This window comes from Cucurbita pepo, chromosome LG01 (assembly GCF_002806865.2).
Source record: "Cucurbita pepo subsp. pepo cultivar mu-cu-16 chromosome LG01, ASM280686v2, whole genome shotgun sequence".
NCBI classification, from domain to species: Eukaryota; Viridiplantae; Streptophyta; class Magnoliopsida; order Cucurbitales; family Cucurbitaceae; genus Cucurbita; species Cucurbita pepo.
The window spans coordinates 20,858,865-20,874,477 of record NC_036638.1 but is presented as its reverse complement, the minus strand read 5'-3'; the positions used below and the strand labels follow the sequence as shown (position 1 = coordinate 20,874,477).

At 37.7% G+C, this 15,613-nt stretch overlaps 4 protein-coding genes across 6 annotated transcripts; all 4 read right to left on the bottom strand.

The window, feature by feature from the left end:
• Window positions 1-1,956: 1,956 nt before the first annotated feature.
• LOC111805135 (tankyrase-2-like) lies at window positions 1,957-3,656 on the bottom strand. Its single transcript, XM_023690085.1, has 3 exons — window positions 2,715-3,656; window positions 2,483-2,619; window positions 1,957-2,172 (listed from the first exon to the last, which is right to left on the bottom strand). Exons 1-3 carry the CDS (start codon window positions 3,283-3,285, stop codon window positions 1,957-1,959), a joined length of 924 nt encoding a protein of 307 aa, XP_023545853.1. The 5' UTR covers window positions 3,286-3,656.
• Window positions 3,657-5,735: 2,079 nt separating this feature from the next.
• LOC111792894 (prohibitin-3, mitochondrial-like) lies at window positions 5,736-6,973 on the bottom strand. Its single transcript, XM_023674549.1, has one exon. It carries the CDS (start codon window positions 6,863-6,865, stop codon window positions 6,026-6,028), a length of 840 nt encoding a protein of 279 aa, XP_023530317.1. The 5' UTR covers window positions 6,866-6,973; the 3' UTR covers window positions 5,736-6,025.
• Window positions 6,974-7,539: 566 nt separating this feature from the next.
• LOC111811116 (glyceraldehyde-3-phosphate dehydrogenase 2, cytosolic-like) lies at window positions 7,540-10,424 on the bottom strand. The gene is made up of 11 exons (XM_023697856.1): window positions 10,231-10,424; window positions 10,026-10,126; window positions 9,502-9,617; window positions 9,304-9,403; window positions 8,919-9,065; window positions 8,764-8,824; window positions 8,584-8,681; window positions 8,359-8,501; window positions 8,108-8,191; window positions 7,935-8,024; window positions 7,540-7,843 (listed from the first exon to the last, which is right to left on the bottom strand). Exons 1-11 carry the CDS (start codon window positions 10,256-10,258, stop codon window positions 7,798-7,800), a joined length of 1,014 nt encoding a protein of 337 aa, XP_023553624.1. The 5' UTR covers window positions 10,259-10,424; the 3' UTR covers window positions 7,540-7,797.
• An 808-nt stretch (window positions 10,425-11,232) lies between these two features.
• LOC111778136 (plant UBX domain-containing protein 1) lies at window positions 11,233-14,676 on the bottom strand. Of its 3 annotated transcripts, XM_023657821.1 has the most exons (8): window positions 14,308-14,438; window positions 14,102-14,162; window positions 13,814-13,910; window positions 13,624-13,695; window positions 12,760-12,827; window positions 12,520-12,649; window positions 12,316-12,420; window positions 11,233-11,666 (listed from the first exon to the last, which is right to left on the bottom strand). In XM_023657821.1, exons 2-8 carry the CDS (start codon window positions 14,144-14,146, stop codon window positions 11,464-11,466), a joined length of 720 nt encoding a protein of 239 aa, XP_023513589.1. In that variant the 5' UTR covers window positions 14,147-14,162; window positions 14,308-14,438; the 3' UTR covers window positions 11,233-11,463. The 3 variants fall into 3 exon arrangements, with proteins under 3 accessions (XP_023513589.1, XP_023513573.1, XP_023513581.1); XM_023657805.1 differs by lacking the exons at window positions 14,102-14,162; window positions 14,308-14,438 and adding an exon at window positions 14,470-14,676; XM_023657813.1 differs by having other exon boundaries at window positions 14,102-14,438.
• Window positions 14,677-15,613: the final 937 nt, after the last annotated feature.

Below are 15,613 nucleotides of genomic sequence, written 5' to 3'. Positions count from 1 at the left end.
TATAAAAAAATTCTTTGAGCCTAACACCCGTTGTCCATTTTAAATCACAGGCTTGTTTCCAATTCACCCAAGACCTATTAAAATATTATTGCCTACAAAACTTCTTGAATCTCTCAAAAATTACATCATCACATATCAAAACAAACAAACACTCAAATTTTATAATCCTCACTCGTCTTTCTCAAGCTTATTAGTACAACGTCTATTGAATCTACCGTCAATTCTAATGTATGGTCGAGCATCAAGCCACGTTTCTAAAGAAAATTGTCGTAACGACCCAGATCATTTCTCAAGCTTATTAGTACAACGTCTATTGAATCTACCGTCAATTCTAATGTATGGTCGAGCCTCAAGCCACGTTTCTAAAGAAAATTGTCGTAACGACCCACATCAACCACTAGCAGATATTGTCCTCTTTCGGCTTTCTCAAAACGCGTCTGCTAGGGGAAGGTTTCCACACCCTTATACATGGTAGTTTGTTCTCCAGTTTCCACACCCTTATAAATGGTGGTTTGTTCTCCCCCCAACCAACGTGGGACATCACAATTGTATTGAAAACATGTGAGTAAGAGAGATTACGATACTTGGTCGCAGGAAGTTTGATGACTACTTGGTCTCTCTAACGTATATTTTGAGGCGATCCATATAAGTATAGACATGATTTTGTCGAACAGTCATACAAATAAAAAATACAATAGTAAAACAATATAACATTAAAGACGTGAATATGTGATCATAAACAACATGTTCTAGACAAGCATGACTAGTAACGTGACTATGAGACTAAGCTCGTCATTGTACACCTTCTCTCCCCTTTGTTATTTTAAGTCTAATCATACAATAAATGACAAGGTCAAAATATACAAAATTGTTTATAAAGAGAAGGCCCTGAATCACATGTTTTGTGCAGCTGTGACTCGCATGTTACTTGAACAAGCCAACTCTCTCTCAATTATTGACATCATATAATCCAAACCACTAGCTTATAATTGTACATCGCCCTTCATCTATTATCTTAACATCATCACAGCTCTCACAAACAAATCAAGCTTCCAAACTATAACATATTCACATGGCTACTTCAGTTAAAGTTTGTTCCAATTTACAGAAACATACCTCAGACAGCNTGGATGAGGGAGACGCAGCAATAAGAGCTTCAACTGCAGCCAGTTGTCCCCTAGAAGCAGCTATATGCAATGCTGTATTTCCCTGATGATCCACGGAATTGATGATAGGGAATGTTTGAACAAGGTATTCAACCACCTGCATTAATTAAAAACTCTCAGTCCTCACATTATCTTCGTTCATCTATTAACTAGTTGAGATATGATCCAAAGATAGATATTTAGCTATTCGTTCATCCATTAACTAGTTGAGATATGATCATATGATCAAATTGGTAAAGATTCAAGAACATAGGGAGCTAAACACCAAAATAGAACACATTAACTAGTTGACATATGATCATATGATCAAATTGGTAAACATTCAAGAACATAGGGAGCTAAACACCAAAATGGAACATTGTGAGAATTACAGGGATCTAACACAATAATCACAAGAAACAAGGATTCATCCATGGATAGAAAACAAACATCAGACAGAGCATGAACAATGATTAAGAAAGCAAGAAAACGACAGCAATTATGATATAGAATCACCTCAACTTGTCCTCTTCCAGCAGCTGCATGTAAAATGGTGGAACCTTGGGCATCTCTGCAAGCCAACACGTCGGAGCACTCCGCAAGAAGGTCCTTCAAAATCTTCAAGTTACTTCCTCTAGCAGCGGCATGAACACCCCTGTTCATCATTTCCCATTTGTAAGCAGCTGGAATCTCTCTTATGTGCTCCTCCAAACCACCCTCTCTTCTCGTTGAGAATCTCGGCGAGACAGCAAAATCATACAGAATTCGAAATACCTCAGAGTTCTTACTTCGGGCGGCGGCGTAGAGAATATCAGTGACCCCATATTCCCCNTTGGAAGCCAGATATGGCTTTATGCAAGAAGGTTTCACCCGCGTTGTTTCTTAAAGAGATGGATGAGGGAGACGCAGCAATAAGAGCTTCAACTGCAGCCAGTTGTCCCCTAGAAGCAGCTATATGCAATGCTGTATTTCCCTGATGATCCACGGAATCGATGATAGGGAATGTTTGAACAAGGTATTCGACCACCTGCATTAATTAAAAACTCTCAGTCCTCACATTATCGTTCATCTATTAACTAGTTGAGATATGATCCAAAGATATTTAGCTATTCGTTCATCGATTAACTAGTTGAGATATGATGATATGATCAAATTGGTAAAGATTCAAGAACATAGGGAGCTAAACACCAAAATGGAACATTGTGAGAATTACAGGGATCTAACACAATAATCACAAGAAACAAGGATTCATCCATGGATAGAAAACAAACATCAGACAGAGCATGAACAATGATTAAGAAAGCAAGAAAACGACAGCAATTATGATATAGAATCACCTCAACTTGTCCTCTTCCAGCAGCTGCATGTAAAATGGTGGAACCTTGGGCATCTCTGCAAGCCAACACGTCGGAGCACTCCGCAAGAAGGTCCTTCAAAATCTTCAAGTTACTTCCTCTAGCAGCGGCATGAACACCCCTGTTCATCATTTCCCATTTGTAACCCGCTGGAATCTCTCTTATGTGCTCCTCCAAACCTCCTTCTCTCCTCGTCNAGCAGCGGCATGAACACCCCTGTTCATCATTTCCCATTTGTAAGCAGCTGGAATCTCTCTTATGTGCTCCTCCAAACCACCCTCTCTTCTCGTTGAGAATCTCGGCGAGACAGCAAAATCATACAGAATTCGAAATACCTCAGAGTTCTTACTTCGGGCGGCGGCGTAGAGAATATCAGTGACCCCATATTCCCCCTCTCCGAAAACAAGCAAAGGATTTCTGGCGAGAAGTTCTTGAACGAACGCCAAATCGCCAGCGGAAGCGGCAGTGTAAATCAGCCATCCGCCGTAACCAGCCCGGATTAAAGAGTTTTTCCCCTGTTTCGATTCGGACTCCATTAGTAGTTTTCGAGAAACATGAGAGCGGCATTTTGCGACATCGTGAAACTGTTCTTCGTCGTCCCAAACCATCTCGAGACGACGAATCCGACGGAGAGATGTAAGTTTGATGAGATGGTTACCATCGATCCGAAGAAGCTGCCGAACCAAATCGTAGTGGCCATTAGCAGCAGCCCAATCGATCGGAGAAGCGTACCACCACTGGTCGCCAGTGCTCTCCCAGCGGAGAGGGAAATACGTGGGAGGCATGAAGAAGCAAATAAACAGAAAAGGCAAAAGAAGCGAGAATTTGGAAATGGTAGTGAATAAAAACAAAATTAGGATTAAATTATGAAGCAATCAGCAAAAGAGAAAGAGGAAAGAGGATAAAGAGTTGAGGAAGGTGAAGGTGAAGGAGAAGGCATGGGAGAAGGAAAGGGAGAAAGGGAGTGAAGCAGCCATTAATGGGAACAGGAAAAGCTCTGAATTCAGGAAAAAGGAATCAATCAGTCCTTGTTCTAAAGAATTGACATTAAGGTCCTTCTCGTTTAACTGATTTTTGGAGTTTCCATGGCGGAGAATAACGCTGAATTTTTAACTCAAAAAGGAATTCCATGGCCGACTAAATCAACCGACGCATTTTAAAATATTTATTTTGTTGAATAAATTTTAGCAGACTAAGTTTTGGTCTCCCCATAATTAAGAGAATCGAAATATATAATATAAATATTGTGGTAAATGCATTTTTATTACGAAGAAAATTGAGAGCCAACCAAGAATGGACGAAGATAATTAGGTTTTATACAAACAATAGAAGAAGACAGCCACATAATTCCAATCCCCACTCTCTTCTATCTCATTTGTTGTTTTCTTTTTTTCTTCTCACCATTTAATTTTATTTTCCATATTCATAATTTTTTTTTTTTTTTCGAATCATTAAAATCTTTAATATAATGAATATTTTGGATAGGATAAGATATCGAGCATTTAACGAAGATATGATAAGCACAAGATTGAGAGTATAAAAGAGTGATCATATATAATCCAATTAGTTAAAGATACGTAACTACGATCAAAAGTGTACGAACAAACTCAAAAGAATGGGACATGTTAGCAAGCAGCTTTGTAAGTTAGAAAGCATGGACCTTTTTAATCAAAGCCATTGGCCTCACCACCTGCCTACTTGCCTCCTTGTTTCCTTGCTTCCTTTAAAACCAATAATGCACCACCACATCTCTCTTTATTTGCTTTCATAGTTTAATTGCCCAATTCAAGTTGTGCCTCTAAACTTAGAAACTAATTCATTATTTAACTTTTTTTTAGTATTTGTTTTGTAATTAGTTTCTTAATAATGAAAAGAAACATAAGTATGGAATATTTTCACAAGTCTCCATAATTAATGTACAAAATTTTGATTATTAATACCATCATATCAACTAATTAATTTATAGAAATTATTTTTAAATTATTGAAATAAATCTCTAAAGGATCGAGAGTTAAATTTGACTTCGACTCAAAAAAAAAAACTTGATCCATGCTTGTATGGCATATAACGTGATGGACACGTGCATTTTAAAACCAAACATAAACATAGAATGACGCCTCAAGTACATTTTAAAATAATTGTGTGAGCTACCTATAGTTCAACCCCACTATTAAATTTAATAAAATATCTTTTTTATTTTTTGGTCTTCTATTTCTAAATAATAAAACTGCATACTAATCATTTTTAATTTTGTCTTTCTACTTGGAATTAGTCATTGTCTATTGAATTTTCTAGAATTAAAAATGGTTTTTAAATTATAGATTATAAAATAAAGAAATAGTTATTGAATGAGTTTATATACTAAGTCAAAGTTCGAATCTTCCAAATGAAAAAGGAGGTGTTAGCATAGTGGTGGAAGGCAAAAAGGACCAACTTTAGAACCAATTGGTAGCATTGTGTTTGTATTGGGTATCAAATAATTGCAACTCATGATCTATACTTTCTTTGTTGCTGAAGTCAAACAGATAAAGATGCCAAGAAACATCAACTCAAATCCAACACCAAAACATTCATAAATATCCAAATCCCTTTTCCCCCCTTGTCATGGAATAGCACCAAATGCAACAAACTGATGAGACATGAATATATCATCAACATATATGGATGATGAATCCAAGAGGAAAGTGATACTCTATCAAATTTTGAGGCATATTAACAGAGCTATAAGGCACGAGAGGTATATTAACAGTCACAAGGCATGAGTATATTATTCCATCAAGTACATCGGCATGCTATCAGACATGAGTATCATTCTATCAAAATTTCATGTACATCATTAGTCACCTGATCGCTCTAAAATCCCCACTCGATTTTTGTACTGCCAAGTATTGATCTGCAGCTACTAACCATTTAAACTTCACAGTTCACTTTTGATAAATATGTTCTAATTCCTCCCTAAACCATCCCAGAAGTGTGACCATTTTCTGCCCATGAATAGTGTTAGGTAGTACGTGTGCTAGGGACTGAAACTTGAGTGTTCATTTACAACACAAATACAGTGCATCCTAGTTATTTTGTAGGCTCTATCAACTGATAGCTATTTGATGAACTATATAATGGCAAGCAGCAGATTAACAATAAACTAGAATAAGAACAGAGACAGTCATAGAAAAAAAAAAACATGAACTTTCACTGATTCAATTTGCAACATAACTAAGATGTCATTTCATGGACGTACAAGCTAAACTCTCCATATTTCATTATTTTTTTTGCAAATTTTTGCCGTTGTGATTCCATACATGAGTTATCCACTAGATCAGTCCCACCAATAATGAAACCACATTTTGACAGATCCAGAGAACAGTGGCAACATTGAATTGTAAAACTAAAAGAATGCCGAGTGACAAGTTCAACCATAGTTTCAAGAAGTGAAAACCATTCCATTCTAGAACAAAGCAACAACAGAAACATCGATTTATGACAACAACAAAAAAAAAAGGTCAGGGAAGTTCATTACCAATTCGTTCAACGAGACGGGTTCAGAGCCAACATCATGTTCTGACCACCGGGCAGGTATGCCACATTTGGCGACTTGGCGAGGGTGGATGCGATCTCCCTTGATGCTTCAATTCTCCTGAGCTCAATCAAACCCATACCAGCGGCCGACGTAGCATCAGAAATCAACTTAGCTGACTCGCTCTCACCCTCAGCCCTGATAATCGCGGCCCTTCTTTCCTGTTCGGCTTTCGCTACAACAAATTTTGACCGCTCAGCCTCTTGCTGCGCTACCTGCTTTTGCTCCACTGCCTTAGAGAACTCTGGGCTATAGGACAGATGAGTGATGGCAACGTCATCCAGCACAATGTTGAAGTCCTTAGCCCGTCGAATCAAGCTCTCGCGCACAAGAGCAGAAACGTGAGGCCGCTCCGTCAAAAGCTGATCGGCGTTGAATTGAGCGACGACGGCCTTCAGAACCTCATTTCCAATAGAAGGGAGGACCTTCTCGTCGTACTCTAGACCTAGGGTTTTGAAAATATCGGGAAGGCGAGAAATCTCAGGGCGAGAGAGAACACGTAGGGTCAGATTTACCATCTGAAGATCTTTGGTACCGGAAATAGACGAGAAAGTGTGAGGTCTGGTACGAATATCAAATACAAAGGGCTTTTGCAGCCATGGAATCAAGAAGTGTGTTCCTTCACCGACAGTGTCGTCGATTACACCCCGGAAGCGATCAAAGAGGACTGCCCTTTCACCACCGTCGACGGTGTAAAGCGAGGCACTGAGAGCCGATGCAGCAGCGCCGAGACCGAAAGCAGCACGAGCAATATTGGTGAGAAAAGACACGGCGGCTTGGCTGCTACCCATTGTGAAGAAATGGAAAGCTGAGAGGTGCAGAGAAAAATGGGTTGAACTTCAAGGTAGAGGTTTAGGGTTTATGAGCTGTGGAGGAAAACTCATTTCTGCGCTGGACTTGACCAATATGAACGGGCTTGATGTTATGGTAGGCCCATATTGTTAAATGTACAACCAATAAAAGATTAAATTTTATTTTATTTAATAAATAAATAATTATTTTAAAAACAAGCACTTGTAACTAACCACTATTAACATCGAACACATCTAACCAACGAAAATGGGACAAAAATAGAATGAAACTATATAATTGACACATTTCAGAGCTTTTGTTTACTTTATCAAACTCGAACTAGACCAAATGATCACAACAGCCGAGCACACATGACTTGTGGCCAACCAAACCTAGTCTCAACCTCGGCCTCTTGCCAAGGTTAAGATCTATCTTCTTTTGTGCTTCAATACTTTTGTGTTAGCTCAATTTTGATACATGTAAGTGTTCCCAAGGCTTATCCTCTTGGTTCAAATTTATCCATTTTTTGCTTGCTTCGGTTGTGGTTTGTGGGTTGAGTAATCTTATGATCCTAGTGGGCTATTGTTATCATTGTTGTGTGGTCGTGAGAATAGGGAGCAGATTTAATATGAGATACCACAACACGCCAGCAAATTATGAAAGCAATTAACCGTTTGATAGGTAAGAAAAAAAGTACCAACTTATCATTTCAAGGGAAAAAGAAGAGGGTTTCAAATTCTTCTCCGAAATAAGATGGGAGGGTACAAAACACAAGGTTCCAACAAACGTGTCATCAAAACTCCTAGACCCCCAGTTATTCAATCTCGAACGCTAAAATTAAAATTCCTCCCCTGTTCTGAATGACAGGGCCTAACAACTGAGAAAATCCAAAAATCCAAACGCTCCAACGCAGCATCTTTAGAGAAACTCCTTACTTCTGAGTGCTAATGTGACGGATCAGGTCAACAACACGTGAACTGCATAGGAAAGAACCACAGCGAACTCGTCATTTGTTCTGAAAATTCACCAGTCGACGACACATAAAGCAAAGAATCAGAGGTTTCTTACCTGTATCCCCATTCGTTATCATACCAAGTGACGAGTTTCACAAAGTTGTCGTTCAAAGCAATGCCAGCCTTGGCATCAAAAATGCTTGACCTGTGACACAACAGTAGTAAATGATAAAAACGAAGTTCATATCTGTGTAAGCACGATCATACATTTTTGTTTACTCTACCGACCTGCTGTCACCAACAAAGTCTGTTGAAACAACATCATCTTCTGTGTACCCAAGAATTCCCTTCAGCTTGCCCTCGGATTCTTCCCTGATAAACAAATGAAAAAAAAAAAAAAAAATCCCTTTAAGCACGAAATTCTTTTTCATTGGAATCTCCAAGTACAATGTGAAAACCTTGCATTCTATGAACATTCATGTTTGTTTGGACTATTTTTTAGGTTACTAGGGCATGGTTACAGATTCGTTGATTCTTACTTGATGGCAGCCTTGATCTCGTCATAGGTGGCCTTCTTCTCAAGCCTAACAGTAAGGTCGACAACTGAGACATCAACAGTGGGAACACGGAAAGCCATTCCTGTCAACTTTCCATTTAGAGCGGGCAGCACTTTACCAACGGCCTACACATTTGAATAGTCATGACATCATTTGTTATTCTAATTAAATAGCAAGTGTATGTGTAAATCCAGAAAAAAAAAATACCTTAGCTGCACCAGTGCTGCTGGGAATGATGTTGAAGGAAGCGGCTCTTCCACCTCTCCAGTCCTTCATTGATGGTCCATCAACAGTCTTCTGGGTTGCTGCATGGGTGAAACGATAAGCAACTGCTGAACAACACAGTTCTACATTCAATAAGGATGTTTGGTACAGGATAGGACATACCAGTGATGGAATGGACAGTCGTCATGAGACCCTCAACAATACCGAATCTATCATTGATCACCTAATACAGAAAGCTAGATTAACTTCTGCAAATGTCACCTTCTAATTTCCTTCTAAATGAATTAGACAGCCTCTATCTAAGGAAAATAATCTACCTTCGCCAATGGAGCAAGACAGTTGGTAGTACAGCTGGCATTGGACACAATGTCGAGCTCTGGCTTGTACTCCTTCTCATTAACACCAACAACAAACATCGGGGCGTCCTTGCTTGGTGCGGAGATAATAACCTTCTTTGCACCACCCTGTAAAAAGATCAGAGAACCGATTTAGGTTACAACTAACCAAAGGAAACCAAGTGAAATCAATTAAATAAAACTAGATAATAATTTAGTGTCCCTTATGAAAATAATGTATTAATGAACGAACATAGACTAAACAAGAATGTCCAAAATAAGTAGAGCTTACATCAACCAGTATTAAAGAAAACATTATAATGACATAAATGATCATGAATGTGTCTATTGGATATTTGTAACAAACCTTCAAATGAGCAGCAGCCTTGTCCTTGTCAGTGAAAACTCCAGTGGATTCAACAACATATTCAGCCTCAACCTTCCCCCATGGGATCTCCTCCGGGTTCCTAATGAATGAGCAAGTCAAATGATAAACTCAATTGTTCGATAGAAATGATATCGTCAAAGAAATTTCTTTTTCAAAGACGAAGGAGTATGAAAATACCTAGTACCGAAAACGGTGACCGCTTTCTCCCCAAAGAGAAGAGTATTGCTGTCCTTAACCTTGATATCATGGTGCTTCCACTGGCCGTGTACACTATCATACTTGAACATGTAGGTCTGTCGTAGACAACGGTAAAATTACATTTCGAAGACCATAAAGGCCCAACATTCTCAAACCCGCAACATTAAGTCAATCTAAATGATAAGAAAGCTAAATGAAACCAACACTCTCAAACCCGCGACAATAAGTCGATCTAAATGATAAGAAAGCTAAATGAAACCAACATTCTCAAACCCGCAACAATAAGTCGATCTAAATGATAAGAAAGCTAAAGACAAAAGAAACGTAACCAAAACATCTACATCAACTAGAGTCATTTTGTAAATCCGACGTCAAGAACTAACGAAAATGACTAATTACATCAGATCTAAATTATAAAAACATATACAGAGATGTAGAAGAACATATACATATACATATACATCAGAAGATCCGTAAGTACATCAGAAGATCCATAAGTTTACCATGTAATCAGTGGTAATGAACGGATCATTAACAGCAACGAGTTCGATATCATCACTCTGCAAGGCAACTCTAGCAACAAGACGACCGATTCTTCCAAATCCTTTGATTATAAGGAAACAGCAGTAAATATTAGATCGAGATCCAGAAAACTCAGAATCGGAAACCAAGAAAAAAAAAAACATAAAATAGAATAGAAATGAATACCATTGATTCCAATCTTAACTTTGCCCATGATTCAGACTGGCGAAGGAGAAAAAAACAGATCAAAAAGTAAAGGAGATCGGAGAATGCAAAAGGCTGAAAGAGCAGTGTATGAGCTAAGAGTAAGGACGAAAGGTTGTTTATATAGGGAGTGAAACAAAAAAAGAATATGGAAAAATGGAAATGGGGGCGGATTTTTCGATGAATTGGTGGTGGTCATTTTTATATATATAATTTTAAGTTTTTATTACTAATATTTATTTTAAATTTAAATACTNTTTTTTTTTTTTTTTTTTTTTTTTTTTTTTTTTTTTTTTTTTTTTTTTTTTTTTTTTTGTATGGATGAGTAATTTATTTTGGGTTGAAATAAAATTGCAAATTTCTTACACATTTTAATTAAAAAAATTAAATTAAAAAAGAATTATGGAAACTTGGCAATCGAGGCTTTCAAAATAAGAAGACGACTAGTAGATATTATCTTGATTTTTAAAACATGTCTCTTCCTGAAGACTTTTAAAATGTTTTCTAAACATTTGTGGAAAACATTTGTAAGAAATTCCCTCTTTGGTTCCCAAGCGAGACTCGTTCCTTCTCTAATCGATGTGGGACCCCCTATTCCACCCCTCCTCAGATCACAATATCCTTGCTAGCACGCTGTCTTATATCCATCCCCTTCAGAGCCCAGTCTCCGCACTGACAAATCACCCCCACCTCCTTGTCTCCACACTGACAAATCACCCCCCTTCAGAGCCCCACCCCCCACCCCCTTCAGAGTCGAGTCTCCGCACTGACAAATCACCCCCCTTCAGAGCCCAGTCTCCGCACTGACAAATCACCCGATGTCTGGCTCTAATATCATTTGTAGCAACCCAAGCCCACCATTAGCAAATATTGTTCTTTTTAGGTTTTCCCTTTCAAGCTTCTCCTCAAGGTTTATAAAACACAAAAGAGGTTTTCCCACCCTCCTAAGAAATCTCACAAAGAGCGACTTAAATCTTCGTTAGATTGATCCACACAAATATCTCGTAAGATTTAAAATATTTGTTTGTCTATATGAAACATTTGCAACATAAAAGCATAGAACCAAGAAAAAAAAAAAAGAAAATGAAGGTTGAAGAGAATCTATGATCACCATTAAACATAAAAATAAGAGGGTACTAACAAGTTCAAACACAACGAACACAAAATCTAGTTTACTCATGAGCAGTTTTCACCACGCAGCAGCAGCAGCAGTCTTTACATTTTCAGCCACTTGGGTTTGACAGCTTTCTTATTAGTAGGCTTGGTTTCCTTGACAACAGGGTCAGAAACAGGGGGAGGGGGTGCTGTTTCAGGCTCCGCAACAGCCAATACAGGCTCGTCTTCTTCGCTCGCGATTTCGATACCTTTCAAAGACATGGCCTCCTCATTAAGGTAAGCCACTGAACCAACTGCCTCGCCTGTGTTCAACATAATAATTCTGAGAACCAGTTGCATTGCATCACAGTTCAAAGCAATCTCAAGTAAAAGATATTAGAACCAGAAATGCACATTTGACCTCATCATGATATCATTTCCGTATATAAAGAGTTGAGATAAGAAGACACTTGTCTGAAATCATAAGCTAAAAAGAAAATAAATGCATGATATGGATATCAAAATTAGATCTCCATCATATAAGAAGCTCTATAAACGCATATATGCATATGTATATATCTAAGAAACTCTATATAGCAGGATGTCGCATATAGAAAACATGAAACAAATGAAGAATAAGTTAATACATATTCAAACTTAATTTGGAACAGGTATCTGAATTACATAGAACGTTTTCGTTTAAAAGTTTAGAATCATCCACTGGCCGTTTTCTCACATCCAGTAAAATGAGAGGGAAGATTCCTAACGAACTATAAAAAGTACAAGAAATAGACAGACTAAGAATTAGAATTCAATAATCCAAGATGATATAATATTGAATACCACAGTCGAGCCAAAATATGTTGAATACCATATGAATAAGTAAATCCAGTTTTGAAAACTAAAGCGCATACAGTACTTAGTCAAGCCACAAAAACTTCAAATAAGCAGGGTGAATTTTGTATTCCAAACCTTCAGGTTGATCGTACGAAAAGTAAACAATTGCACCAGGAACAAAGCCAGCAGAATAAAAATCCTGTGTCAAATCTTTTATCTGTTTCTTGGGAGGCGCGGTATCTGCAATGTTAGGTAATGATGAATCAACTCTTAAGAACTCTTCAAAGAAACAACAGAAAATAGGTGAATATCAGATTGATCTGAGTTCTTTAGACATACAAATATAAAATGGTAGTTCTGGCTGAGCAACTACTTTGGTAAGAAGATCAACCAAGGCCTGCATTGTTTCGGATGGATGGAAAGTTGCCTCTAATGTGTGATTGTCAGGAAAGCGAACCCGAACACTAACCTGCAGCAGGATGGTCAGGTTAGAAGTTGTAATCTGCTAAGCATACCAATGCTGTAAGAAAAAACAACAGGTTATCGAGGAGAAGTTTAGCTATAAAGTCTTGGTAGCACCTTTGTTATCCTTGACTTGCGAGCTGCCTCTTCTGCCTCTCTGATTTTCCGTGTTTTTAAATATTTCTCTGCCGGGATGGAAACATAGAGCATTACTATTTCTATAAAGGTATATGTGTTAGCAGAAACAATGTGTCACCTACATACATATATACATACATACATACATGTGTGTTGCGCATGCATGAAACTCCTAAAGGATGCCAACTTGTCAAGTATCCATATTTATTGTAACAGCCCAAGCCCACCGCTAGTAAATATTATCCTCTTTCGGTTTTCCCTTCAAGGACTTCCCCTCAAGGTTTTAAAACGCGTCTACTAGGGAGAGGTTTCCACTCTTATAAGAAATGTTTCATTCCCCTCTCCAACCGATGTGAGATCTCACAATCCACCCCCCTTAGGGACCCAGCATCTTCGTTGACATACCGCCCAATGTCTGGCTCTGATACCATTTGTAACAGCCCAAGCCCAAGCCCACCGCTAATAGATGTTATCCTCTTTGGACTTTCCCCTCAAGGTTTTAAAACACGTCTACTAGGGAGAGGTTTCCACACCCTTATAAAGAATGCTTTGTTTCCCTTTCCAAGACGTGGGATCTCACATTCATACAATCTTCCCAGATAATCGTTGGGATTTTTGGAGTTAACGAAATAAGAATAAAGATCAACTAAGAAATTGTTGAAGTAACATGTTTCAAATTGTCTATTACCTACGAAAAATACTCCTCCTAAATGATAATGCCAGCAATATCAAGGGAAAAAGTGACAAGCATCAAAGCATTGTATGCAGCAAATCTTAGGAACCAAAAGAAAATTGTGCGCTTCAATTACTACTGCTGAAGTAATGAAAATAATCACAAATTACCATCCTTTCGGCTTGCTAATACTCGGTAGTAGTCTTCTGCTGTAAACTCATAAAAGTCATCTGTCTCTCCTCCTAAAAAGAATAAGGGCACATATAGAATGAGTTATACTTGCAAGGATGATCTAAAATCCATTTGTCTGTAAACTATGTCCAGAGCCATCCAAGGATGCAAGCTTAAATTAATTTGTACCAGTGTTGGGCAATTCATCACTTGATGAAGACGGTGGCAATGTTTCAAACACTCGGATCTCTCGCCCAAATTTTTCTTTCGCACCCAGGAGCTTGGCCTAACGTCAAAAATCCCCGGTGGGGATAAAAAATAGTGAGCATTCTATACCAACAGCAGCAGATATCATTCAAATGGACCAAGTTTGCAGAACCATTACAGATTTACACCAGAGATCGCCATATATGAGAACAAAATTATAGCTTATTACCAGACAATGAGTGTGTACACCAAATAATCCAAGAAGGTTACCCATAAAAATCTTATCAATATAATTCGTTTAAGCACCACGAGCATGATCCTTCTCCTCACCCTCCATTTAAAAAAACAATGGAAACCCAGTTTAAGAAAGGGGGAAAGGCCAGTATGTCCACAATCATAGAGTAAAAAGAAGGAAAAGAACAGAAAAACACGATGCTAGTAGAATAGAAAGACAAAAATACAAATCTAAAGAATACCCAGAATTCCCAATCAACAATATCAAATCACTGGATCAAGCATAGGGCTATTACAATCAGAGCGAAGTGTAAGCGACTGGAAGAGAGAGAGAGAAGAAAGAGGCAAGAAAGCGAATTGAGAAAGGTAATTTGTGGGTGTAGAGAAAGAATTGGAGAAAAGACCTTAGCTGATTCGTCAGCCATGGAGTTGATGTGGTTGTAGGTAAACCGCCTTCTCTTAAGTGCTAGAGAGTAAGAATCATCCCAAACCATGAGCAAAGAACACTAATTTGGAAAGGAAGAAGAGAGGCGAGTCTCATATAAATACTTCCCTTTTTCTTCAGGTTTCGCTCCCGTTTCTTGCTGGTTGATGCGGGCACTCTCGAGGGGAATCAGAATTCCTAGCTGGCCACCCCCTTCCGCAAGTTGCTTCACACGTGCCTACCACACCTTTGAATTCCAGCTTCTGAGCTGGGCCCGGATTGGGCTCCCTTATTAACACATACGGCCCAAAACTCACAAAATACAATAATTAACCAAAAAGAATATATATATATATATATATTTTTTTTTTTTTTCTTTCCACGAACTGTTCTATGCACTCCGACTCAACAGTCGTTATAATATATTATAATAATTAGTCAGAGAATATATCTTAGAAAATTATATTCTAATAATTAGTCATAAAATATATCTATAAAAAGTATATTCTAATAATTAGTCATAAAATATATCTTAGGAATCATTAGAATATATTATAATAATTAGTCACAGAATATATCTGAGAGAAGTATATTCTAATAATTAATCAGAGAATATATCTTCGAGAATATATCTCATAGAAGTATATTCTAATAATTAGTCAGGAATATATCTTAGGGAAGTTAATATTTTTTTATTTGATTAGCCGTATATTTTATCTTATTATAAAGATTTATTCATATTTTCCTTATTTTATTCTTCAGATTTAGTTATATTTTCCTATTTTTCTTATTTTTATGTATTAATTGATTCTATTTAAACGTTCTTGAACATTAATGAAAACTTTATATCCCACTCGGGCTTTGATCCCACCTAGGTTGGTTGCACTCTCAATCTCACTTCTATTTATCATTCTATTTATCCTTCTTAATATTCAAGAATCTATAAAAATTAATTTAAATAGATAAAATGGTTATGAGTCACAGAACTTGATATTATCCTCCACTCCGAAGATAAGTTCGGGTGGTTTTGCTTTTGATATTTCATGGCACAGAGATCCCACCTCGATTAAACGAGCATTGCTTATAAGGATGTAAAAACCTCTCTTTGACAGACGCGTTTTAAA